This window comes from Salvelinus namaycush, chromosome 31 (assembly GCF_016432855.1).
Source record: "Salvelinus namaycush isolate Seneca chromosome 31, SaNama_1.0, whole genome shotgun sequence".
Classification (NCBI taxonomy): Eukaryota; Metazoa; Chordata; class Actinopteri; order Salmoniformes; family Salmonidae; genus Salvelinus; species Salvelinus namaycush.
In genome coordinates this window covers 19,744,219-19,771,935 of record NC_052337.1, presented here as the reverse complement: position 1 = coordinate 19,771,935, position 27,717 = coordinate 19,744,219, and the positions used below count along the sequence as shown (strand labels likewise).

The 27,717-nt window shown below is 44.2% G+C and overlaps 2 protein-coding genes across 2 annotated transcripts in view; one reads left to right on the top strand and one right to left on the bottom strand.

The window, feature by feature from the left end:
- LOC120025504 (WD repeat domain phosphoinositide-interacting protein 4-like) overlaps positions 1–22,852 on the top strand; it is a 61,360-nt gene extending 38,508 nt beyond the window's left edge. The window contains exons 9-10 of the mRNA XM_038970071.1: positions 1,108–1,240; positions 22,836–22,852. Coding sequence (XP_038825999.1) covers positions 1,108–1,240; positions 22,836–22,852 — 150 coding nt within the window. The remainder of the gene's footprint in view (positions 1–1,107; positions 1,241–22,835) is intronic.
- Positions 22,853–25,662: 2,810 nt separating this feature from the next.
- On the bottom strand, positions 25,663–27,285 carry LOC120025503 (alpha-2B adrenergic receptor-like). Its single transcript, XM_038970070.1, has one exon. It carries the CDS (start codon positions 27,283–27,285, stop codon positions 25,663–25,665), a length of 1,623 nt encoding a protein of 540 aa, XP_038825998.1.
- Between the last annotated feature and the right edge of the window lie 432 nt (positions 27,286–27,717).

The following is a 27,717-nucleotide window of genomic DNA, read 5'->3' as shown; positions in this document are numbered from 1 at the left end:
TAGAACCCTTTTGAGTTCCATGTAGAACCCTGTACACAGAGGGCTTTACATGGAACCAAAAATAGTTATACCTGGAACCAAAAAGGGTTCTTCTATGGGAACAGCCAAATAAACATTTTGGAACCCTTCTTTCTCAGTGTACTGTTGACTATACATAATGGATAATGGATTTTATGCTTGTCCATTCTTAGAAAAGCAAAACATTCCTAGACTCATATTATATCTTATATGTATGTGTGCGCCCGCACACGCATGTGTGTGTGTTCTATATTGGGCTTTGGGTGGGTTCTAATAGAATTCTTGGGAGGGGAACAGAGGAGAATGAAGATGAATGTAGATGAAGAGAGTTCTAATCACAGACATGGCACCAAACACACACATCTCAGCCAGACCGTGTTCGGGGGCGGAGAGAGAGAGAGACTCTAGCCCTGTACTGAAGGATAGACTGTGTGTTTTGTATTGGTCCTATCGAAGCTTTTACTTTTCACTTTGGGATGAAAGCAGGTGGTTTGTGTTACTCTTACATCAGACACACTCTTGCAGGCAACCTCTTATGTATAAGTGTATAAGGAACTGTGTTTGACAGAGTGTGATAATGCAATAAATGCTTTGTGTGTGTATGTGTGACTCCGACCTACCAGCTCTCACAGTCTCACGTCAAAATTAGTTGTTCACCCATGTTTCTCAAACGTCAAATTTTGAAGTATTAAGGTTATGTTTAGGCATTAACTCCAAATGATTATGGTTAGGCATTAATGGTTAAGGTAAGGGTTAACATTTGGGATAGGCTTAAAACTAAAATATATATATATTTAAAAACCAGGATGATAATGGGACCTTCCTGGACTATGATCGATTTCCGCCACTGCACCCCTCTACTAGCTTGAACCAGAAAATGGCTGCTCATTGATCGAATCCAGGTGAGTGTAAATGGATGTGTCTGTACCAGAAAGAAGGAGAAGAATCGTTCTCGGTGTGCCTGCCTTCTTCCCCCGCGTCCAGGCTTTCAAATCGCTTTGAGCCCTTGTACCAGCTGTCTTCTGCCGGCGGCTTGGGCGTTCCCTCCATGGCTGTGGATGCCCCTCCAGCTACCTCTCCCTATCCTAGTTAATTCGCTGCCTGGGCACAGCCTGGACCACCACGGCCCCCCTCCGCTGGGCCATGCTCTCTGGATCTGAGCTCTGTCCCTTTGGCTGTTGTGGCCTGCACGCAGCCGGCGTCTCAGCAGCCCTCTTCTCAGGTGAGTTCTGTGGCTCTGGCCTCGCAATCTGGCCTCGCAATCTACACTTTGTGTTTTCCTGGGGCAAAAGTTCAGGATATCACCAGGGGGGTTGATACTGTCATGATTCATGTGGGGTCAAATGACACTATGAAGGGCAGCTCAGAACAGCTGAAGATGGATTTTAAAGAACTGATTGGGTGTCTACTTGACACCAACAAACACCCCATAATATCTGGCCCTCTGCCCTCCCTAAATCGTGGCATTGAACGGTTCAGCAGACTTTTAGCTCTCCATAACTGGCTACGAGACTATTGCAGCTCTGTGGGAGTAACATTTATTGACAATTTTGATACCTTCTGGAAACAAAGCTTGTATTATAAGGAGGATGCGATCTACCCAAATCATTTGGGTTCATGGATCCTTTCACAGCATTAATTAAATCAAATCAAATGTTATTTGTCACATGCGTCTGTTACGTTCCTGACCTGTTTTCTGTTAGTTTTTGTATGTGTTAGTTGGTCAGGACGTGAGTTTGGGTGGGCAGTCTATGTTTTCTGTTTCTATGTTGGTTAATGGGTACCTAATATGGTTCTCAATTAGAGGCAGGTGGTTTTCATCTCCTCTGATTGAGAATCATATTAAGGTAGGTGTTGTCACATTGTTTGTCGTGGGTGGTTGTCTCTTGTGTCTGTGTTTGTCGCGCCACACGGGACTGTCTCGGTTTGTTTGTACGTTCGTTCTTTTATGTAGTCAGTTTTCCTGTTCATGCGTTCTTCGTGTTTCATGTAAGTTCGTCGTCCAGGTCTGTCTACGTCGTTTATTGTTTTGTAGTTTGTTAAAGTGTTGTCGTGTTTTTCCGTTTTGTAAATAAATATTATGTCGAATTCAAACGCTGCATTTTGGTTCAATCCCTGCTCCTCCTCTTCGGATGAAGAGGAGGAGGAACGCCGTTACAGAACCACCCACCAATCCAGAACCAAGCAGCGTAAGTTCGAGCAGTGGCCTACTAAACAGGAGTCTTGGACATGGGAAGAAGTCTTGGAGGGAAAAGGACACTGGGCACATATTGGGGAATATCGCCGCGCTCGTGAGGAGATGGAGGCAGCGAGAGCCCAAGAGCGGTGGTATGAGGAGGCAGCAAGGAGACGTAGCTGGAAGCCGGAGAATCAAGCTCAAGACCGGAGATATGAAGGTACGCGGCTAGCAAGGAAGCCCGAGAAGAAACCCCAAAAATTTCTTGGGGGGGGGGGGGGCTAAGAGGTAGTGGGCCAAGGGCAGGTAGGAGACCTGCGCCCAATTCCCAGGCTAACCGTGGAGAGCGGGAGTACGGGCAGACACCGTGTTACGCAGTAGAGCGCACGGTGTCTCCTGTACGTGTTCATAGCCCGGTGCGGGTTATTCCACCTCCCCGCACTGGTAGGGCTAGATTGAGCGTTGAGCCGGATGTCATGAAGCCGGCCCTACATATCTGGCCACCAGTACGTCTCCTTGGGCCGGCTTACATGGCACCAGCCTTACGCATGGTGTCCCCGGTTCGCCTACATAGCCCGGTGCGGGTTATTCCACCTCCCTGCACTGGTCGGGCGACGGGGAGCATTCAACCAGGTAAGGTTGGGCAGGCTCAATGCTCAAGGGAGCCAGTACGCCTGCACGGTCCGGTATTTCCGGCGCCACCTCCCCGCCCCAGCCCAGTACCACCAGTGCCTACACCACGCACCAGGCTTCCAGTGCGTTTTCAGAGCCCTGTTCCTCCTCCACGCACTCTTCCTATGGTGCGTGTCTCCAGCCCAGTGCCTCCAGTTCCGGCACCACGCACTAAGCCACCTGTGCGTCTCCAGAGCCCTGTACACACTGTTCCTTCTCCCCGTACTCGTCCTGATGTGCGTGCCCTCAGCCCGGTGCCACCAGTGCCGGTACCACGCACCAGGCAAATAGTACGCTTTGAGAGTCCAGTGTGCCCTGTCCCTGCTCCCCGCACTAGCATGAAGGTGCGTGTCCTTAGCCCGGTGCCTCCAGTTCCGGCACCACGCACCAGGTCTACAGTGCGCCTTATCCGGCCAGAGCCATCCGTCTCCCCAGCGCCATCTGAGCCATCCGTCTCCCCAGCGCCATCTGAGCCATCCGTCTCCCCAGCGCCATCTGAGCCATCCGTCTCCCCAGCGCCATCTGAGCCATCCGTCTGCCCAGTGCCGTCTGAGCCATCCGTCTGTCCCGAGCCATTAGAGCCGCCCGTCTGTCCCAAGCCGTCAGAGCCGATAGTCAGTCAGGAGCCGCTAGAGCCATTCGTCAGACAGGATCTGCCAGAGCCGCCAACCAGACAGGATCTGCCAGAGCCGCCAACCAGACAGGATCTGCCAGAGCCGCCAACCAGACAGGATCTGCCAGAGCCGCCAACCAGACAGGATCTGCTAGAGCCGCCAGTGAGCCATGAGCGTCCAGAGCCGTCAGCCAGCCATGAGCGTCTAGAGCCGTCAGCCAGCCATGAGCAGCCAGAGCCGTCAGAGAGCCATGAGCGTCCAGAGCCGTCAGCGAGCCATGAGCGTCCAGAGCCGTCAGCGAGCCATGAGCGTCCAGAGCCGTCAGCCAGCCATGAGCGTCCAGAGCCGTCAGCCAGCCATGAGCGTCCAGAGCCGTCAGCCAGCCATGAGCGTCCAGAGCCGTCAGCTAGTCATGAGCGTCCAGAGCTGCCATGTATCCAGAACTGCCCCTCAGTCCAGAGCTGTCTCTCTGTCCGGAGCTGCCCTTCAGTCCGGAGTTGCCCCTCTATCCTGAGCTACCTCTCTATCCTGAGCTACCTCTCTATCTTGAGCTACCTCTCTATCCTGACCTACCTCTCTGTCCTGAGCTATCTTGTCCCGGAGCTGTCCCTTATTTTTGTGTTGCCTCTTATATTAGGTGGGTGGAATAAGAGGGTGGTCATTCTGAGGGGGAGAAGTAAGCTGGGATTGACTATGGTGGGGTGGGGACCTCGCCCAGAGCCTGAGCCACCACCGTGGTCAGATGCCCACCCTGACCCTCCCCTAGACTTTGTGCTGGTGCGCCCGGAGTTCGCACCTTAAGGGGGGGGTTATGTCACGTTCCTGACCTGTTTTCTGTTAGTTTTTGTATGTGTTAGTTGGTCAGGACGTGAGTTTGGGTGGGCAGTCTATGTTTTCTGTTTCTATGTTGGTTAATGGGTACCTAATATGGTTCTCAATTAGAGGCAGGTGGTTTTCATCTCCTCTGATTGAGAATCATATTAAGGTAGGTGTTGTCACATTGTTTGTCGTGGGTGGTTGTCTCCTGTGTCTGTGTTTGTCGCGCCACACGGGACTGTCTCGGTTTGTTTGTACGTTCGTTCTTTTATGTAGTCAGTTTTCCTGTTCATGCGTTCTTCGTGTTTCATGTAAGTTCGTCGTCCAGGTCTGTCTACGTCGTTTATTGTTTTGTAGTTTGTTAAAGTGTTGTCGTGTTTTTCCGTTTTGTAAATAAATATTATGTCGAATTCAAACGCTGCATTTTGGTTCAATCCCTGCTCCTCCTCTTCGGATGAAGAGGAGGAGGAATGCCGTTACAGCGTCGAATACAACAGGTGTAGACCTTACAATTAAATGCTTACGTACAAGCCCTTAACCAACAATGAAGTTCAATAAATAGAGTTAAGAAAATATTTACAAATTTATTTAATAAAATCAAAAAGTAACACAAGAAAATTACATAACAATAATGAGGCTATATACAGGGGGTACCGGTACTGAGTCAATGTGCGGGGATATAGGTTATTCAAGGTAATTTGTAAAGTGACAATGCATAGATAATAAACTGTGAATAGCAGCAGTGTAAAAACAAATGGGGGGGGGGGGGGGGGGGGGGGGCAATGTAAATAGTCCGGGTGGCCATTTGATTAAATGTTCAGCAGTCTTATGGCTTGGGGGTAGAAGCTGTTAAGGAGCCTTTTGGTCCTAGACTTCGCGCTCCATTACCGCTTGCCGTGCGGTAGCAGAAAGAACAGTCTATGACTTGGGTGACTGGAGTCTTTGACAATTATACATCTTTTCAGTCTCCAGAGGGGGAAAAGGTGTTGTCGTGCCCTCTTCACAACTGTCTTGGTGTGTTTGGACCATGATAGTTCGTTGGTGATGTGGAAACCAATGAACTTGAAACTCTCGACCAGCTCCACTTCAGCCCGGTCGATGTGAATGGGGCCTGTTCAGCCCTCCTTTTCCTGTAGTCCACGATCAGCTCCTTTGTCTTGCATTATAAGGCTGCGTTGAGATAATGACTTATCAATGACCCAAGTCCAGCTCACTTGATGATAAAAAGATTGTGGGGGCTGTTTTGTTAGACTTCAGTGCGGCTTTTGACATTATCGATCATAGTGTGTTGCTGGAAAAATGTATGTGTTATAGCTTAACACCCCCTGCTATATTGAGGATAAAGAGTTACCTGTCTAACAGAACACAGAGGGTGTTCTTTAAAGGAAGCCTCTCCAACAAAACCCAGGTAGAATCAGGAATTCCCCATGGCAGCTATCTAGGCCCTTTACTTTTTTCAATCTTTACGTCAAATTTTATTGGTCACATACACATGGTTAGCAGATGTTATTGCGAGTGTAACGAAATGCTTATGCTTCTAGATCCGACAGTGCAGCAATATCTAACAGGTAATAACAGGTAACAATTCCACAACAAAATCTAATACACACAATCTAGTAAAGGAATGGGATAAGAATATATAGGTATAAAATATATGGATGAGCAGTGACAGAGAGGCTAAGATGCAATAGATAGTAAAGAATAGATAGTGAAGGATACAGTATATACATATGACATGAGTAATGTGAGATATGTAAACATTCTTAAAGTGGCATTATTAAAGTGACTAGTGCTCCATTTATTAAAGTGGCCAATGATATCAAGACTGCAGGTAGGCAGCCGCCTCTCTGTGCTAGTGGTGGCTGTTTAATAATCTGATGGCCTTGAGATAGAAGCTGTTTTTCATTCTCTCTGTCCCAGCTTTGATGCACCTGTACTGAAAAGCTCCCGGTGTAGTGTGTGTATGTGTGTGTGTGTGTGTGTGTGTGCGTGTGTGTGTGTGTGTGTGTATGTGCATGTGTTCTGTGCAGTGAGGTGGTAATGCAGTAATAATGTCGGGTGCCTTGTGACTCCAGTCACCCGAGTCATAGACTGTTCTTTCTGCTACCGCACGGCAAGCGCTACCAGAGTGCCAAGTCTAGGTCCAAAAGACTCCTTAACAGCTTCTACCCCCAAGCCATAAGACTGCTGAACAATTCATCAAACGGCCACACCGGACTGTTTGCATTGCCCCCCCCCCCCCCTGTCCTCACTGTATATAGCCTCGTTAATGTTATTTTATTGTGATACTTTTTTAACTTTCTTAAATCAATTTCGCTACCAGCACATCGCTACCAGCACCTGCCCGCCCTTCCAGCATCACTACTCTGGACAGTTCTGACTTAGAATATGTGGACATCTACAAATACCTAGTTGTCTGGTTAGACTGTAAACTCACCTTCCAGACTCACATTAATTCTTACGGCTAGCGGAACCCCTCGACAACATTCCTCTGAAAAGGCAGAGTGCGAAATTCAAAAATATTTCATACATTCACAAGTGCAATACACCAAATTAAAGCTTAACTTCTTGTTAATCTACCCATCGTGTCCGATTTCAAAAATGCTTTACAGCGAAAGCACACCATATGATTATGTTAGGTCAGAGCCTAGTCACAAAAACACATATAGCCATTTTCCAGGCAAAGAGAGGAGTCACAAAAAGCAGAAATAGAGATAAAATTTATCACTAACCTTTGATGATCTTCATCAGATGGCACTCATAGGACTTCATGTTACACAATACATTTATGTTTTGTTCGATAAAAATCTCAGTTTACATTGGCGCGTTATGGTTAGTAATGTTGTGCCTCGAAAACATCCGGCGAATTTTCAGAGAGCCACATCAATTTACAGAAATACTCATCATAAACTTTGATAAAAGATACAACTGTTATGTACAGAATTAAAGATATACTTCTCCTTAATGCAACCGCTGTGTCAGATTTGAAAAAAACTTTACGGAAAAAGCACACCATGCAATAATCTGAGTACGGCGCTCAGACACAAAAACAAGCCATGTTGTGGAGTCAACAGAAGTCAGAAATAGCATTATAAATATTCACTTACCTTTGATGATCTTCATCAGAATGCACTCCCAGGAATCCCAGTTCCACAATAAATGTTTGTTTTGTGTGATAAAGTCCATCATTTATGTCCAAATACCTCCTTTTTTGTTTGCGTGTTCAGTTCACAATCCAAACTCACGAGGCGCGGGCAAGTCCAGGCGAAAGTTCAGACGAAAAGTCCAAGAAGTTATATAACAGTTTGTAGAAACATGTCAAATGATGTATAGAATCAATCTTTAGGATGTTTTTAGTTAACCTGTTTGGGATAGGGGGCAGCATTTTCACGTTCGGATGAAAAGCGTGCCCAGAGTAAACTTCCTGCTACTCAGGCCCAGAAGCTAATATATGCATATTGTTAGTAGATTTGGATAGAAAATACTCTGAAGTTTCTAAAACTGTTTGAATGATGTCTGTGAGTATAACAGAACTCATATGGCAGGCAAAAACCTGAGAAAAATCCAACCAGGAAGTGGGAAATCTGAGGTTTGTAGTTTTTCAACTCATTGCCTTTCTAATATACAGTGTCTATGGGGTCATATTGCACTTCCTACGGCTTCCACTAGATGTCAAAAGTCTTTAGAACCTTGTTTGAGGCTTCTACTGTGAAGGAGGAGAGAATGAGAGCTGTTTCAACCAGATGTCTGGCAGAGTGCCATGAGCTGGTCACGCTAATGGCCGTGAGAGCGACCTGCATTCCATTGCATTTCTAAAGCCAAAGGAATTCTCCGGTTGAAACATTATTGAAGATTTATGTTAAGCATCTCCAATACAAAATTAAATCTAGAATTGGCTTCCTATTTCGCAACAAAGCATCTTTCACTCATGCTGCCAAACATACCCTCGTAAAACTGACTATCCTACCGATCCATGACTTCGGCGATGTCATTTACAAAATAGCCTCCAACACTCTACTCAGCTAATTGGATGCAGTCTATCACAGTGCCGTCCGTTTTGTCACCAAAGCCCCATATTCTACCCACCACTGCGACCTGTATGCTCTCGTTGGCTGGTCCTCGCTTCATATTCGTTGCCAAACCCACTGGCTCCAGGTCATCTATAAGTCTTTGCTAGGTAAAGCCCCGCCTTATCTTATTAGCTCACTGGTCACAATAGCAGCACCCACCCATAGCACGCACTCCAGCAGGTATATTTCACTGGTTACCCCCAAAGCCAATTCCTCCTTTGGCCGCCTTTCCTTCCAGTTCTCTGCTGCCAATGACTGGAACGAATTGCAAAAATCACTGAAGCTGGAGACTCATATCGCCCTCACTAACTTTAAGCACCAGCTGTCAGAGCAGCTCACAGATCACTGCACCTGTACATAGCCCATCTGTAAATAGCCCATCCAACTACCTCATCCCCATACTGTTATTTTTTTTCTTCTTCTCCTTTGCACCCCAGTATCTATACTTGCACATTCATCTTCTGCACATCTATCACTCCAGTGTTAAATTGCTAAACTGTAATTATTTCGCCACTATGACCTATTTACTGCCTTACCTCCCTTATCTTACCTCATTTGCACACACTGTATATAGACTTTCATCTATTGTGTTATTGACTGTATGTTTGTTTATTCCATGTGTAACTCTGTGTTGTTGTTTGTGTCGCACTGCTTTGCTTTATCTTGGCCAGGTCGCAGTTGTAAATGAGAACTTGTTCTATACTAGCCTACCTGGTTAAATAAAGGTGAAATAAAAAAATAAAAATGTAAAAAATTCTTAAACTGTATTGTTGCATAAGGGCTTGTAAAGTAAGCATTTCACTGTAAGGTGAACACTGTTGTATGAGGCGCATGTGACAAATAAAATTTGATTTGATATAATTTTAATCCAACATCCTCCAAACACACACATTCAGAATCCTTCATCCCCAGCCTGACACACTTACTGAAGAATGTGGTGAAGTTACGTAGAACACAGAGCACTGCTTGTATCCTGATATGGTTACGGTACCACAGTGTGTGTGTGTATGTGTGTGTGGCGGGGGTGGCGGCTATAACTATAACTTAAGTGGTCCATACCTGAACAGCTACTGTCCACTGTATATATTACAGGCAGCTATAACTATGACTGTAATGGTCTGTAGCAGACATAACTACTATATACCTCTCACATGGTGACGCCAGTCGATTACTTTTGTATTGGAGCCATGCCACTGTTGAAATGTTAGGAATCTCATTTATGTAGCCTGCATTGTGGTGTGTGTGTGTGTTTTGAGGAAATGAACACTCTACCCCCTTTAGAGAAGGAGAATAACTGAAAACAGCAGGCAAAAAAGGTTGTACGCTAGGGAGAAGCACAAATGAGACTCAAATGATTCTCTGCTCTAACTGTTCACCAAATGACTTTAACACTGCTTAAAGAGCCACTGAGACAGTATAGCTCCCAGGTAGCAGAAGTCATACAAGCCCCATGATGGCTCATCAGGCTCATACAGTTGCACCACCCCAATAGGGACAATTCACTATGACAAGGAAACAGAAACATAATGGCAGCCCACGTAGGAGACAGACATCACAGCACCCACATACAGCACTGAGAGACAGACACACAATGTAGGAGCTATGTGGGCAATGACAGTGATTATAGTGTGGTCTTCTGATGCTGATCTTTTTTTCAGGGGTGGGGGTGGGTCAGTGGTGTCTCTATTGTAGATTCAATGAGGGAGAAGATCGAGAAAACCTCTTGAACAAAATCATGGTTTTCAGAGAAAGACGATTGGACTCAATCCAATGCGCGTTATAGAGCAGCGGACTATAACAGATTTTGTCAGGTAATCTACACTTGAGCCGAGTGTTTACCATGATTGCAAATGTCTGGGAAAAGTCAGCACTGAATATGATATGTGTTACCTAGTGTACACTTGCATCCACGAGCCAGAATGGTTGAGATAAGCAGGCCTGCAGAGATTTGCCCCCAGATTTTGCAGTGTTTGAAGAACAAGAAATTGCGGTGCATGTTCATCGGTCAGCCCATGAAGAGGCAGACCCAACCAGTCTTATGTACAGTCAAGTCCAGTATCTTCCGGTCTCTGTGGATGTGGACTTTGAGCACTTAATGAACCAACAGAGGAGTCAGTTAATTCAGTTGCTCCAGAGCAGCTGTGACATGTTCTCCAATACAGACAACAATTTTGGCTACACAGACCAGGTCAAGCATCGGATATAGACAGGGGATGCACAGCCAATCATGCAGCTGATGCATCTCCCCTCAGGTTTACCAGGCAATCCTCAAGAAGACCCACAGCCCATGTGAGCATCACCTGCAGTGACCATTAAGAAGGATGGCAGTGTAACGGAGACGCTGAGTCGAGAAGCAGGTGCAACGTTTAATTAAACAACAAAAATGAAACGAGACACCATAACAGTAGCGTCTACGCATAAACACAGGAACAATACCGACTGAGGAAAGAACCAAAGGGAGTGACAGATATAGGGGAGGTAATCAGGAAGGTGATGGAGTCCAGGTGAGTATCATGATGATGTGCAGGTGTGCGTAATGATTAATCCCAGGACCGGTGGTTAGTATACCGACGACGTTGAACGCCGGAGGGGAGGAGCGGGAGTAGACGTGACAGGCAGTGTAAGGTTTGCTGTGACAATCGTGGATTGAACAGTGTCACATGCAAGGATGTATCAAATCAAATCAAATGTTATTTGTCACATGCACCGAATACAACAGGTGTAGACCTTATGCTTACTTACAAGCCCCTAACCAACAGTGACGTTTTAAGAATATACCTAAAAATGTAAGAGATAAGAATAAGTGTTCCACTGGGATGCTGGCCCAGGTTGACTCCAATGCTCCCCACAGTTGTGTCAAGTTGGCTGAATGTCCTTTGGGTGGAGGACCATTCTTGATACACACATGAAACTGTTGAGTGTGAGAAGAGAAAAACAGCAGCATTGCAGTTCTTAACACACGGCCCTGGCACCTACTATAATACCCAGTTCAAAGGCACTTCAAAATGTTGTGTTTCCCATTCAGCCTCTGAATGGCACACATACACAATCCATGTCTCAATTGTCTCAAGACTTAAAAATACTACTTTAACCTGCCTCCTTCCCGTCATATACACTGATTGAAGTGGATTTAACAAGTGACACCAATAATGGACCATAGATTCCTTGATTCACCTTGATTTACCTGGTCAATATATGTAATGGAAAGAGCAGGTGTACTTAATGTACTCAGTGTATATGTTCTATTGATATTAATGGTGATCTACAAAGAGTATGACAGTATTAGCCCTGCCCATGATATTAAATTAGAGGACTGGCAAGACTCACTGTCTCTCTCTCTCTCTCTCTTTGCTCTCTCTCTCTTTGCTCTCTCTCTCTCTCTTTGCTCTCTCTTTCTCTCTATTTGCTCTCTCTCCCTCTTTGCTCTCTCTGCTCTCTTTCTCTCTCTCTCTTTGCTCTCTCTCTCTCTTTGCTCTCTCCATTTGCTCTCTCTTCTCTCTCTCTTTGCTCTCTCCCTTTGCTCTCTCTCTCTCTCTCTCTCTCTCTCTCTCTCTCTCTCTCTCTCTCTCTCTCTCTCTCTCTCTCTCTCTCTCTCTGACTACCAAGAACCCAGTAAAATGGAATGCCCTGAAGATCTTCATGACATCAGCCATGGGTGATAGTAATGTTATGAATCAGATTCTCATAGATGACACTTGAGATTACATGGAATCACATGCCTCATAATTCCTACAATAAAGCCACTTTGACTTTGCAGCTGGCCCATCTAGCATACATCACTTAGTTCTGCCTCCAGGGCAGGATTCATGACAATACACATCAACCTGCACATGTTTCACTATAAATCACAAAAAAACACCTAGCTGTACCCTGGCAATGATAGGATCTGGTTTGCTCTGAGTTGCTGGGGGACTGAAGTGCCAGAGCTGAGCTAGCAGACGTGGTAAAGAAACACAGATAACATCACGATGATGGAATAACAAATGGGTGGTTAAAGGGTTGCTGAGAATTTTCTTGTACCGCAGGAAATGCAGATAAGCTTTGTGATATGCATTAACAGGAAACGCAGATAAGCTTTGTGATATGCATTAACAGGAAACGCAGATAAGCTTTGTGATATGCATAAATTCACTGACAACCCGCTCTAACACGTGGTTAGTTTAACAGTAATGCACTTTTCATGTAGTCTAATTTTGTCCAGCTAATAACCTAACCACCGATCAAGCAACATATGGACTAAATGTTCAAATTCTGTTTCTGCAGGATTATTTTGCAGCGACAATACGGCTGGCGTAAAAGCGATGCTAGTGTCAAATGCAATTTTGTCATGTAAAAACTGGCGCACTGGCATTTTCCAGCTTTAACGCCAGATTCTTCAATTTACCCGCCTTATATCCAGTGTTGAAAAAAGTACCCAATTGTCATAATTGAGTAAAAGTAAAGATACTTTAATAGAAAATGACTCAAGTAAAAATGAAAGTAACCCAGTAAAATATTACTTGAGTAATAGTCTAAAAGTATGTGGTTTTAAATATCCATAAATATCAAATGTAGATGTATTTGCTAAAATATACTTCAGCATAAAAAGTCAAAGAAAAATAATATTTCAAATTCCTTATATGAAGCAAAGCAGATGGCATGATTTTCTTGTTTTTTTTAATTTTCAGATTGCCAGGGGCACACTCAAACTAAGCATTTGTGTTTAGGGAGTCCACGAGGCAGTAAGGATGACTGGGGGTGTTTTCTTGATAAATGCGTGAATTTGACCATTTTACTTTCCTGTTAAGCATTCAACATGGGTGTGAGGGAAAATGTATGGAGTGTAAAGTACATTATTGTCTTAGGAAGTAAAAGTAAATGTTGGAAATATCTTAAAAACGTGATCCAAAGTGCTCATTTCAGGCAGCGCTGATAGGGATATTTGAGACCAACCAAAAGCAGTTGGTTAAGGCATGAATTTTGATAGCGGAAACGCAGCCTATACAGCTGTGACACACACTGCCCATATGTGCATGCACTTTTAGAAAAAGGTGTTCCAAAAGGGTTCTTCAGCTGTCCCCATAGAATAACTATTGTTGGTTCCAGGTAGAACCCTTTTGAGTTCCATGTAGAACCTTCTGTAATAAGGGTTCTACGTGGAAACCCAAAAGGCTTTTACCTGGAACGAAAAGGGTTCTTCAAAGGGTTCTAGATATCACCTTTGTTTCTAAGAGTGTGGAACAAAATGTGCTTTTCGTGTCTTTATACTTCATATTTAGAAACATAAAACAGTAATGTTTTCCCCATTTCGCTTTATTTGATTAAAAACCAAGCATAGTCTATCCTCCTCTCAATGAAGGCTCTATTCTTTTTGTATTGCCCAATGTAATCAAGTAGGCTAGTCAAGACCATTGATAAAGAAATACATCTTACTCACCAAAGCTTTCAGTTTTAAAATCTAAGTTGGAGAGGAGCAAAACAGTCAGCTGACGTTCCCTTTTTACCTGGTATTGTAGGCAGCCTACGATATTTTAGCCGTGCTTTGAACGTGAGTAAAACCCCCTCCATGATGTAGGCTACATGTGTCCATGCCCATCATGAAACGAGAAATGGAAAGATGAGAACCTCGGCAAATACAGGTGAACCTCGTATTTAGAAGATATTTTCCTGTAACAATTGTTTATTTTTCATTTAATTTAATTAACACAAAACTTATTAGAATGATTAACTGTCCTGGCTTGGTAAGAACATCCGTGGCGCGCATGCAATGCAACTTCTGGAGAAGTGTGAATGCGATCTGTAAGATGGTTTGAAAATGTATACCAAACATTCTATTTGGGAGCAGTATAACGGTGAGGTACATCCTCCCTTTCTCTTCATATTGGATCGTTGTGTTTAGAATTTGATTAGAATTATTCACTCTCTTTTTAGGCCTTATCAATAATTAATTTAATCTTGTTTATTATTGACAACGTTTGACATGTCCATGCTTAGCCATAATCCAATTTACAGTAGGCCTAGCCCCTTTATCAGTGTGAATGCTATGTATTTACTGAATAAAAATATAAACACAACATACAACAATTTCACTGGGTTACAGTTCATATAAGAAAATCAGTCAATTGAAATAAATTAATTAGGCCATAATCTATGGATTTCATGTGACTGGGCATGGGCACAGCCATGGGTGTGCCTGCGAGGGCATAGGGAGCCAGGCCCACCCACTGGAGAGCCAGGCCCTGCCATTTACAATGGGTTTTACCCAAAAAAGGGCTTTATTACAGACAGAAATACTACTCAATTTTATCAGCTGTCCGGGCAGCTGGTCTCAGACGATCCCTCAGGTAAAGAAGCTGGATGTGGAGGTCTTGGGCTGACATGGTTACATGGGTCTGCGGATGGCATGGTTACACATGGTCTCTAAAACGACGAGACATCTGTGGCATTGTGCTGTGTGACAAAACTGCACAGTTTAGTGTGGCCTTTTATTGTCCCCAACACAAGGTGCACCTGTGTAATGATCAGGCTGTTTAATCAGCTTGTTGATATGCCACACCTGTCAGGTGGATGGATTATCTTGGTGAAGGAGAAATCCTCACTAACAGGGATGGAAACAAATCTGTGCACAACATTTTTAGAAATAAAATATTTGTGTGTATGGAACATTTCTGGGATCTTTTATTTCAGCTCATGAAACATGGGACCAACACTTGACATGTTTATATTTTTGTTGAGTATATATACACTACATGACCAAAAGTATGTGGACACCTGTTCGTCAAACATCTCATTCCAATATCATGGGCATTAATATGGAGTTGGTCCCCACTTTGGTGCTATAATAGCTTCCACTCTTCTGGGAAGACTTTCCACTAAATGTTTCCACTTAAAGATTTCCCTTCACTGGAACTAAGGGGCCTAGCCCGAACCATGAACAACATCCCCAGACCATTATTCCTCTTCCACTAAACTTCCCAATTGTCACTATGCATTCGGGCAGGTGGTGTTCTCCTGACAGGGCATCCGCCAAACCCAGATTCGTCCGTTGGACTGCCAGATAGTGAAACGTGATTCGTAACTCCAGAGAACGATGCTCCAGAGTCCAATGGCTGCAAGCTTTACACCACTCCAGCCGATGCTTGGCATTGCACATGAGGATCTTAGACTTGTGTGCGGCTGCTCGGCCATGGAAACCCATTTCATTAAGCTGCTGACTTTGCTTCCAATAGTAAGTGTTGCAACGCGCTTCAGGACTCGGCGGTCCCATTCTGTGAGCTTGTGTGGTCTACCACTTCATGGCTGAGCCATTGCTGCTCCTATACGTTTCCACTTCTCAATAACAGCACTTACAGTTGACAGTGGTAGCTCTAGCAAGGCATACATTCCACAAACTGACTTGCTGGAAAGGTGGCATCCTATGACGGTGGCACGTTGAAAGTCACTGAGCTCTCCAGTAAGGCCATTTCACTGCCAATGTTTGTCTATGGAGATTGCATGGCTGTGTGCTCAATTTTATACACCTGTCAGCAACGGGTGTGGCTGAAATAGCCAATTCTACTAATTTTAAGAGGTGTCCACATACTTTTGTATATATAATGTATTTCCACATTGAAGCCATGCAATTACTAAGAACAACGTGGACTGCAAACAGTTTCAAGTGAACATATTTTGCAAAGATGGGATAGATCTACATTTTGTTCATGTGTTTCTATAACCTGTTTAACAAACTATAATGAACTAACATTGGAATTGGAGTTGATTCCAAGGCAATACATAAAATACCGTAAATACACAACTTGAAGCAACAGCATATTCAGCCATGGAGCTCGTCTGATTGGCCAGTGAGGGGCCAAGCCTCGACACACCCACAACTTGTTAATTCTTAAAGACCCAGGCCTTTCACGCCAACGCCAGCAACTGTGCTGATAATTGTGCTTGTGAAAATAGCAACAACATTTCTGACACACCCCTGAACCTATAGCACTACCGCCCAGCACTTAGATTGACCATTGTGTTATGTTTGTTCAAATAGATTCCTACATCTGTATGGTAGTAGCTCCACTCATGAAAAACTAAAGATAGTCGTACAATCTATAAATGTTCCCAAAAATATAGTGGGTATTAAACAAGACTATTACATTATTGAGAACATATATACACTGAGTATACAAAACACGGAGAACACCTGTTATTTCCATGACATAGTGACCAGGTCAATCCAGGTGAAATCTATGATGTTACGTTGAAACAACGTTGATTCAACCAGTTTGTGCCCAGTGGGAGAGTTGCTGTCTCAGTAGTAAATGTAATCAAACATCAGTTATCAAAACTCACTGAATTCTTTGGATGAATCATTCTCAGCAGCTAGCAATCACAGGGTTCATCATTAATGAATTCACTGCACTGAAAACATATAGCTCATGTACACACTCACACACACGTTATGTTCTTCTATCCCCGTGGGGACCTAACATTCATTTCCATTCAAAATCCTATTTTCCCTCAAACCTAAACCTAAACCTTACCATAACCCTAACCTTAACCTGTAACCCTAACCTAAACTTCTAACCCTAAACCCAACCACTAACACACTTACCCCATGTTTAACCCTAACCCTAATTGTAACCCTAAATCTAAAACCTAAGCTTAAAATAGCCTTTGTCTTCATGTGCCCACGGGGGAGAATTTTCCTTGTTTTACTATCTTTGTGGGAACTTTTGGGGATTTTAGGTCCCCACAAGCAGTGGTGTAAAGTACTTAAGTAAAAATACTTTAAAGTACTACTTAAGTAGTTTTTGGTAGTATCTGTACTTTACTATTTATATTTTTGGGATGCCTTACTTTTACTTCACTACATTTCTAAAGAAAATAATGTACTTTCTACTCCAAACATTTTCCCTGACACCCAAAAGTACCTGTTACATTTTGACAGGAAAATGGTCCAATTCACACACGTATCAAGAGAACATCCCTGGACATCCCTACTGCCTCTGATCTGGCAGACTCACGAAAACAAATGCTTCGTTTGTAAATGATGTCTGAGTGTTGGAGTGTGCCCCTGGCTATCCGCTAGATGCTATAGTGGTCCATCCAGTAGTGTACTTTAACCTCTGCAAAGAGTTCTGGACCTTTATGTGTTTACCCTATAACCACAGGGTTGCTGGTTCAAGCCCAGGTACTCCTCTTCCCCTATACACTAGCAATACCTGCCTGCCTTGTCAGTAGAGCAAAGGAGCACTGTATGACATAACACTGTGGTGAATACATCTCCGACTGCTCAACATTTGAGTCCTGTGAGCACTGGGCTGGAACTGAATGACAAGCAGTCAGGCTTTAAAACTGCTGAACAAACCCAATTACAGTACTTTCCTGAGAGATGCTCAGAGGAGGATGACACAATACAGCGTGACTGACTACACAGCACAACACAACAGCAGAAATGTGTGTGTGTGTGTGTGTGCGTGTGCGCACTCGCACTTGTGTTTGTGTGAAATACAGCAACATTAACCAAAGTGTTCCTTTCACAACTGCCTTACAGAGCCCCTGACACAGCAGTGTTAGCCCCGAGGCACCAGCCTTTATAAGACGCTCTGGTAAAAAATGATGTTACACCAGCTACTTTAAGACCTGACCTGAGGTTGGGTAATATTATGTGGGTTTCCCATAGAATTGGCAAGTAAGTCTAAGAAAGGATATACCTGCATTGCTTTGGATTAAGATGTCTATTCAATTGCACAGATTGTTACAAATAATGTAGATTGAGATCGATCTATGTTGGAATTCAGAGGTATAGATAAGTTGATGCTCTTCCTGCGTACTTGCATTCGTGCATAGGCACACACATGTGTATGTAGAGGGCAGTTCCAGGCTCCCAGACCTTGTTCTATCCCCCATTAGTTTCCACGGTAATGTGGAGTGACATTTAAGTGTGTCACAGTGGACCCCCAAGCAGCACTTCCCCTTGATAACCATGGTAACAGGGTTATTTGCTTTAATCAAAGAGAATTTATTTAGAAACCCCAGCAGACCTGAGCCTTATCGCCTACTCTGGAGAACACCTTCAAGGACTGGAGAAGAACAACAGGAATGAACATATGCAAGCATGCACAAACGTACATATACACACACAAACTCACACACAAGAACGACAATGAAGGATGCTCCTTCTCTGAAAGGACAACACGTATACATGTGTGAGCATGTTTGAGCGTGTGTTTGTGTTACCCATAGAGATGGAAGGTTCTGTATTGTCCTTTTCCTTTGTTCCTGCCTTGAATATGTTCTTGGAATCACACACACATACTCACACACAAAGATGTTCCGTTTCTGTGTTTTGTGCTCAGAGACACCACACAACTTTTGCATCAATCTATAGAGACAGGGAACTATCACAACACAATAGAAAATTGAAACTGCAATGAGAAGACAAACAGAAAACTGAACAATAGAAATAAACAGGAATGTATTATTCATGTTGAAAACAAATAAAAACACAGTCCTCAAAGTGAGCAGCATCACTGGGTCTAGTGCTGTTCTTGAGTGGACCACAAAGTGATTGAGTCTTCATTTTTACCTCATACTCTAAATGCAGCCTTGGGTCCCGAGTGATCTAGTCTCAGAGGGAATTTCAGGAGTGCATGGGGATTGAACCAGCAACCCTGTGATTTAAAGGTTCAAACCTCTTGGCAGCCTGGAGTCTTCCATCTAATAGACTTAGATAACAGGAGGCTATACAGAACGTTGTTGACTCCCATGGCGTGTATTTGTTATAACATAGAAGTGTGCTTGGGGAGTTGGAGTTGTGTGTTATACGACATTGAAGAGCTCCATACCACTGCTGTGTTTAGAATGTGACAGCAGCTATGTATTACGTAACCTGGTTAAATAAAAAATAAATAAAAAAAACATCCTGTGAGATACACACTTTCAACTGGCAAGGCGATCATGGGACTGTGTCCAAACAGACACACACGGGCATGCCCACATGCACACATACACTGTTTACATTTACACATACACATAACATTGAGGAGATCTTTTGACTTTGAAACAGGGGTAATTGTTGGGGCACGTTTGGCAGAAGATTCAGTGGTGTAGACTGCTTTACTTGCTGATATTTCACGATATTCCATGGCCGTCTCAGTCAATGGATCCCAACCCAATTGAACACTTATGGGATATTCTAGAGTGGCGCTTGTGACAGTGTATTCCACCACCATCAGGACGCAGACACCAAATTGCTCGTGGAAGAATGGTGTCGCATCCTTCCAATAGAGTTTCAGACAATTGTAGAATCTACATTATGGCAAGGCTCTTTGAAGCTGCTCTGGCGGCTCGTGGTGGCCTAACGCCCTATTAAAATGCTGGTGTTTCATTTACAGTGCATTCGGAAAGTATTCAGACCCTTTGACTTTTTGGATTATATTGTTTTTTCCCCTCATCGATCTACACACAAGATCCCCTAATGACAAAGCAAAAACTGGTTTTTAGAATTTTTTGCAAATGTATGAAAACACAAAACTGAAATATCACATTTACATAAGTATTCAGACCTTTACTCAGTACTTTGTTGAAGCCCCTTTGGCAGGGATTACAGCCTCGAGTCTTCTTGGTTATGACGCTACAAGCTTGTCACACATGTATTTGGGGAGTTTCTCCCATTCTTCTCTGCAGATGCTCTCAAGCTCTGTCAGGTTGGATGGGGAGCATCACTGCACAGCTATTTTCAAGTCTCTCCAGAGATGTTCGATCGGGTTCAAGTCTGGGCTCTGGCTGGGCCACTCATGGACATTCAGAGATGTGTCCCAAAGCCACTCCTGCATTGTCCTAGCTGTGTGCATAGGGTAGTTGTCCTGTTGGAAGGTGAACCTTTGCCCCAGTCTGAGGTCCTGAGTGCTCTGGAGCAGGTTTTCATCAATGATCTCTCTGTACTTTGCTCCATTTGTCTTTCCCTCGATCCTGACTGGTCACCCAGTCCCTGCCTCTGAAAAACATCCCCACAGCATGATGCTGCCACCACCATGCTTCACTTTAGAGATGGAGCCAGGTTTTCTCCAGACGTGAAGCTTGGCATTAAGGCCAAAGAGTCCAATCTTGGTTTCATCAGACAAGATAATCTTATTTCCCATGATCTGAGAGTCCTTTAGGTATCTTTTGGCAAACTCCAAGTGGGTTGTCATGTGCCTTTTACTGAGGAGTGGCTTCCATCTGGCCACCCTACCATAAAGGCCTGATTGGTGGAGTTCTGCAGATATGGTTGTCCTTCTGGAAGGTTCTCCCATCTCCACAGAGGGACTCTGGACCTCTGTCAGAGTGACCATCGGGTTCTTGGTCACCTCCCTGACCAAGGACCTTCTCCCCTGATTGCTCAGTTTGGCCGGCGGCCAGCTTTAGGAAGAGTCTTGGTGATTCCAAACTTCTTCCATTTAAGAATTATGGAGGCCACTGTGTTCTTGCGGATCTTCAATACTGCAGAAATGTTTTGGTACCCTTCCCCAGATCTGTGCCTCGACACAATCCTGTTTCGGATCTCTACGGACAATTCCTTCGACCTCTTGGCTTGTTCAATTGTTCAACCTTATTAAGACAGGTGTGTGCCTTTCCAAATTATGTCCAATTTGAGCTCAATTTCAAGTCTCATAACAAAGGGTCTGAATAATTATGTAAATAAGGTATTTCTGTTTTGAATTTTTTATAAATTTGCAAAAATGTAAAAAAAAAAGTTTTCGCTTTTTCATGGGATATGGGATATTGTGTGGGATATATATGGGATATTGTGTGTAGATTGATGAGGAAAAATGTAATTTAATCAATTTTAGAATAAGGCTCTAACGTAACAAAATGTGGAGAAAGTCAAGTGGTCTGAATACTTTCTGAATGCATTGTATTTTGGCAGTTACCTGTAGGTCACTCTCTTTTTGAATTTCCCATTAATAATAATTTGGTGGATGCTTATATTTGTCCTATTTCACACATGTACATGGGTGAAATAATATGTGTGAATTGGAAATGTGTTTTTTGCATATCCCAACAGTCCCTGAGACACCATCAGAAAGTGGGGTCATGGCAACGGTCTGCCATTATCAACAGCAAACCTGGTGCAATTAGGGTTAAGTGCCTTGGTCATGGGCACATCAACAGATTTTTCACCTCGTCGGCTCAGGGATTCGAACTAACAACCTTTTGGTCTCTGGCCCAACGCTTTAACTGCTAGGCGACCTGCAGTCTTTTGTTTACAAAATGTAGTCAGTCAATACAATGTTTTTTCTAAATATGGTATACTGTACACTGAGTGTACAAAACATTAGGAACACCTTCCTAATATTGAGTTGCACCCCCTTTTACCCTCAGAACAGCCTCAATTCGTTAGGGCATGGACTCTACAAGGTGTCAAAATCGTTCCACAGGGATGCTTGCCCATGTTGATTCCAATGCTTCCCACAGTTGTTTCAAGTTGGCTGGATGTCCTTTGATTGGTGGACCAGTCTTGATGTACACGGGAAACTGCGTTGCAGTTCTTAGCACACTTAACCGGTGCCCCTGGAACCTACTACCATACCCTGTTCAAAGGCACTTAAAACTGTTGTCTTGTCCATTCACCCTCTGAATGGCACACATACACAATCCATGTCTCAAGGCTTAAATATCCTTCTTTAACCTGTCTCCTCCCCTTCATCTACACTGATTGAAGTGGATTTAACAGTAAGGGATCATATACTGTAGCTTTCACCTGGATTCACCTGGTCAGTCTATGTCATGGAAAGAGCAGGTGTTCCTAATGTTTTGTACACTCAGTGTACACTTTAGATTTAGAATGTATTCAATGTTTTTACATTACTCCAGCCTAAATAAATAAATAATTATGGATTAGTTGGTTCACACAGAATTGGAGAATGTGTATTCATAGGCATGCACTCTGTAAACCTTGCATGCACACAGAGAGAGAGAGAGAGAGAGAGAGAGAGAGAGAGAGAGAGAGAGAGAGAGAGAGAGAGAGAGAGAGTGTGAATTTATCTCATATATATAAAAAAACATTAGTGATTTCCTCTGTTCCAGTAAAACCCTTAGGCCACTACACTACACACACACCAGTGTTTCCCCTATATTCATTTAGTAGATGTATGCCCCAGGAAGACCCCATCTGCCACACCCACCCCCTCCCTGCAGACTATATCTAACCCAATGAATTACATTACTGAGGCCTTGGTCACATCAACAACCCATTCCATACACATTTCATATTTAACTTTTCATGTGTTTATATTAATTTCATACTTATATAAAAACATAAATGTTCATTTCTGATTCTCAAAACAACACACCCTGAGATCTGGTTGGTTCCTTTAAAAGACATCCTCCGTAGTGTATGAGTTTATGACAGAGGCCGGACAGCTGGACGAACTGCCTTCACACACTACAAGTTCTAGAACACAGAGAACTCTGGGAACACATTCTACTGCACATGCTCCTGCCCACTTTGTGTCATTGCAGTGGACCGTACCAGTTGATCATGGACACACTCTGTCCTTGTAGTTCATAGTGGCCAGTCACAAGACTACAGGTAATGGCTTTGGGTAGCAGTTACCCAGCCAGCCAATAGAATCAACAGAGCGTAACCTTCCTTTCATTCTATATTTACATTTTAGTCATTTAGCAGACGCTCTTAACCAGAGCCAATTACAGAGGAACAACAAGAGCAGTGTGATACTGTCATTTGAGCAACATGTCCTCATGACTGATGGCCCTGTTTTGTGCCAATCGCTAAACAAGCTGTAAAGGTGTTTGCTTTTTCTCAGACAGATTGCATTACCTTCCTCCTCTTCCACTGCCCCTCAATGTGTACATCAGAGCACGTTCATCTATTCCAGAATTACTAAGTTCAGCATTTTTCTTATCAGATCGAACAAAATGTTCAACAAAGGACAGACTCAAAACTTTGTCTGTGGTTCCCTGCACAGGTAAACTAAAATCTGTCTTTAAATTACATCCAGTAAGTCCTCTTGGTGTCTCTACACAGTACCTACTCTAGAAGAACAACCCCTTGGTGTCTCTACACAGTATCTACTCTAGAAGATCGTCCCCTTGGTGTCTCTACACAGTATCTACTCTAGAAGAATGTCCCCTTGGTGTCTCTACACAGTATCTCCTCTAGAAGATCGTCCCTTTGGTGTCTCTACACAGTATCTACTCTAGAAGAACGTCCCCTTGGTGTCTCTACACAGTATCCACTCTAGAAGAACGTCCCCTTTGTGTCTCTACACATTATACACTCTAGAAGAATGTCCCCTTGGTTTCTCTACACAGTATCCACTCTAGAAGAACGTCCCCTTGGTTTCTCTACACAGTATCCACTCTAGAAGAATGTCCCCTTGGTGTCTCTGCACAGTATCTACTCTAGAAGAACGTCACCGTGGTGTCTCTATACAGTATCTACTCTAGAAGAACGTCCCCTTGGTTTCTCTACACAGTATCCACTCTAGAAGAATGTCGCCTTGGTGTCTCTGCACAGTATCTACTCTAGAAGAACGTCACCGTGGTGTCTCTATACAGTATCTACTCTAGAAGAACGTCCAATTGGTGTCTCTGCACAGTATCTACTCTAGAAGAACGTCCCCTTGGTGTCTCTGCACAGTATCTACTCTAGAAGAACGTCCCCTTGGTGTCTCTGCACAGTATCTACTCTACAAGAACGTCCCATTGGTGTCTCTACACAGTATCTACTCTAGAATAAACGTCCCCTTGGTGTCTCTACACAGTATCTACTCTAGAATAAACGTCCCATTGGTGTCTCTACACAGTATCTACTCTAGAAGAAACGTCCCCTTGGTGTCTCTACACAGTGGCCGTGTACGAATACCAATACTTACGTCCTAAATAGTAGGCCATTTGACTACGCAATAAAAGAAAGTTTAATAGAATGCAACATTTCAAAAATCGAGTATACTTCAATTAAATGCCATGATGTAATGTTCAAATGTAGGCTAAAGGTGGTTTACGGTCAGTCTATTGACATGTCTGTAGAAAATTGTCGTAGCGACAGCATGAGCATTCTATTGTCGTCCAACATCAAACTTGTCGGTTGTCGTTATGAAAAAGAAAATCAGCAGCCCGGTGCACCATATAGCATACAGTTCCTTCCCTATTTTATCACCAATAAAGTTTAAAAATGAATTCAGTAAATGTCAAGCTAGCAAGCAAGGTAACTAAAAGCAATTTTCTAAACAATGTTTTGATTCATTGCTAGCTGGCTAGCCAGTTCAAATAATGACCAGAGTATAGCTGACAATGTCTTAAAGGTGCAATATGCAGAAATTGCTCCTCCATTTCCTGGTTGCTAAGATTTGAATAGTTTGCCTAATTTCAGTTTCAGTGGCAAAACAAGCAATGTAGAGAATCATGTAACATCTGTATCCACTCTACAAGAACATCCACTTGATGTCCTTACACAGTATCCACTCTACAAGAACATCCCCTTGATGTCCTTACACAGTATCCACTCTACAAGAACATCCACTTGATGTCCTTACACAGTATCCACTCTACAAGAACATCCCCTTGATGTCCTTACACAGTATCCACTCTACAAGAACATCCCCTTGATGTCCTTACACAGTAAACACTCTACATGAACATCCCCTTGATGTCCTTACACAGTATCCACTCTACAAGAACATCCACTTGATGTCCTTACACAGTATCCACTCTACAAGAACATCCACTTGATGTCCTTACACAGTATCCACTCTACAAGAACATCCACTTGATGTCCTTACACAGTATCCACTCTACAAGAACATCCACTTGATGTCCTTACACAGTATCCACTCTACAAGAACATCCCCTTGATGTCCTTACACAGTATCCACTCTACAAGAACATCCCCTTGATGTCCTTACACAGTATCCACTCTACAAGAACATCCCCTTGATGTCCTTACACAGTATCCACTCTACAAGAACATCCCCTTGATGTCCTTACACAGTAAACACTCTACATGAACATCCACTTGATGTCCTTACACAGTATCCACTCTACAAGAACATCCCCTTGATGTCCTTACACAGTATCCACTCTACAAGAACATCCACTTGATGTCCTTACACAGTATCCACTCTACAAGAACATCCCCTTGATGTCCTTACACAGTATCCACTCTACAAGAACATCCCCTTGATGTCCTTACACAGTAAACACTCTACATGAACATCCCCTTGATGTCCTTACACAGTAAACACTCTACATGAACATCCCCTTGATGTCCTTACACAGTATCCACTCTACAAGAACATCCACTTGGTGTCCTTACATAGTGTCCACACTAGAAGAACGTCCCCTTGGTGTCCCTACAGAGGATCTTCTTGAAGGCCTTCCTGAAGTCCTGGTTGAAGATGGTGTATATGACGGGATTCAGACAGGAGTTGCAGTAGCCGATCCAGAAGAAGAACGTGAAGAGGGGAGCAGGGACCAAGCAGGTCTCAGGAAAGATGGCCTTCAGCGAGTAGGAGAAGAAGAAAGGGAACCAACAGATGACAAACACTCCGATCACCACGGCCAGGACAAACGTGAAGCGCTTCTCTCGGTTTACCATGGCCCTGCGCCGAGACATGGGAGTGGCCTGTGGCTTCACCGGCCTATCAGAGGCCAGCACTGTACCTGTGGGTGTGGCTACAGTATTTTTGAACTTGTGAGAGGTCAGAGAAGAGGGAGGTGCTCCTCCAGACTTTGATCCTCCATTATTCTTAACTGTCCCTTTCCCTCCCCCTCTCCCTCCCTTTCCTCTTCCCCCCGTCTCTGCCTCGGAGCCAGAGCTGAAGCTGTCATCATTGGGGGTGTCTCTATGGTTCTCCTCCTGTCTCTCACCCTGTCTGTGGGTCTCCTCATGTTGGCTATCTGGAGAGAGGAGTGTGAGGGAGAGCGCTACGGTGGGTGAGGTAGGCTGGGGTGAGGTGGGGACAGGATTTGGTAAAGACGTCTGGGGTTGACTCTTCGCCTGGGTCTCACTCTGGGGAGGAGGAGACGAGGGGGAGGAGACAGGGAGACTCTTCAGAGGTACGGCGTCCGTAGATTGTCTGTCTGCTTTCCCTCCCTCCCCTTTGTGGTTCTGTGGTTGGCTGAGAGGCTTGGGTTGGGGGATGATGACAGGTCCCGGTGCGGGAGGTGTGGGGTTGCTAGGAGGGTTGCTAGACATGTTGCCAGGGGTTTTGTTAGGGTTGGGTTTCTCCCCTGGCAGACATCTTGTGTGTTGCTTGGCAATCTGGTAGATCCTGATGTAGACCCCGATCATGATGAGACACGGGGCGAAGAACGATCCAATGGTGGAGTAGAGAATATACCAACGCTCATTGTTCAGCTCACACACCTCCACCCCTCCCTTGCTCTTATCCAGGGAGAGGAGAGGAGGGAAGGAGATGACGGCCGAGAGAAGCCAGACAACCACGATGGCCGCATTGATGCGTGCTGGCGTCCGTTGGATGCCATAGGACACGGGCCGGGAGATGGACAGGTAGCGGTCCAATGAGATGGCACACAGGTGGGCAATGGAGGACGTGCAGAAGAAGACGTCCAACGCCAGGTAGATCTCACACCACAGTGAGCGGAACGCCCAGTAACCCTGCAGCTCATTGGCCAGTGAGAAGGGGATGATGAGGGTAGCGACTAGGATGTCGGCTGCGGCCAGGGAGACAAGGAAAAGGTTCTGTGGGCCATGGAGTGAGCGTGAAGTGAGCACTGCAATGATGACCAAGATGTTGCCGACGATGGTGAGGATCATCATGAGGGTGATCGCCATTGCGAATAACGCAGTGGCCTCTGGGGAATAGGGTGGGATTCGCAGTGCTGTCTGGTTGTAGGGGGCAGATCCGGTGGTGACACTGAGGTTCAGGTTGGTAATCACATTTACCCCTGGCGCTGACAGGCATGTAACTTTTGGGGCCGCAGCCATGGCGACGCCAGCAGGAGCACATAGATTGGAGAAAATTCAGAAACTCACGGGGACCATGAAGTATGTTTGGAGTGAGTGAAAGTGAAGGTGAAAAAATGTATATATAGGTTTCTGTTATCTGCTACCTTAATCCCTTGAGGAAGACTCGTTGTCCAGTGAGAGTGCAGCAAAGAGGGGGGCTCTAACGCAGAAACAGAGACATGGCTGATGGGCTCAAGAGGCATCCCCTTAGAACTTTACGCACGAGATGATTGAATTAAAATGAGAGAAAGAGAAAAAGCGTGTGCTGCTTTGTCAAATACACTGACAAGTTGTCCAGTGTAAAACAGATCATTTTACTCCTCCAGTCACGCACTCTCTTTTCATGTCTCTTTTCAACACTCAGGTGAGTAAAGATCCACAAAATGGTTATTGGATATTCAATGAAAGAAA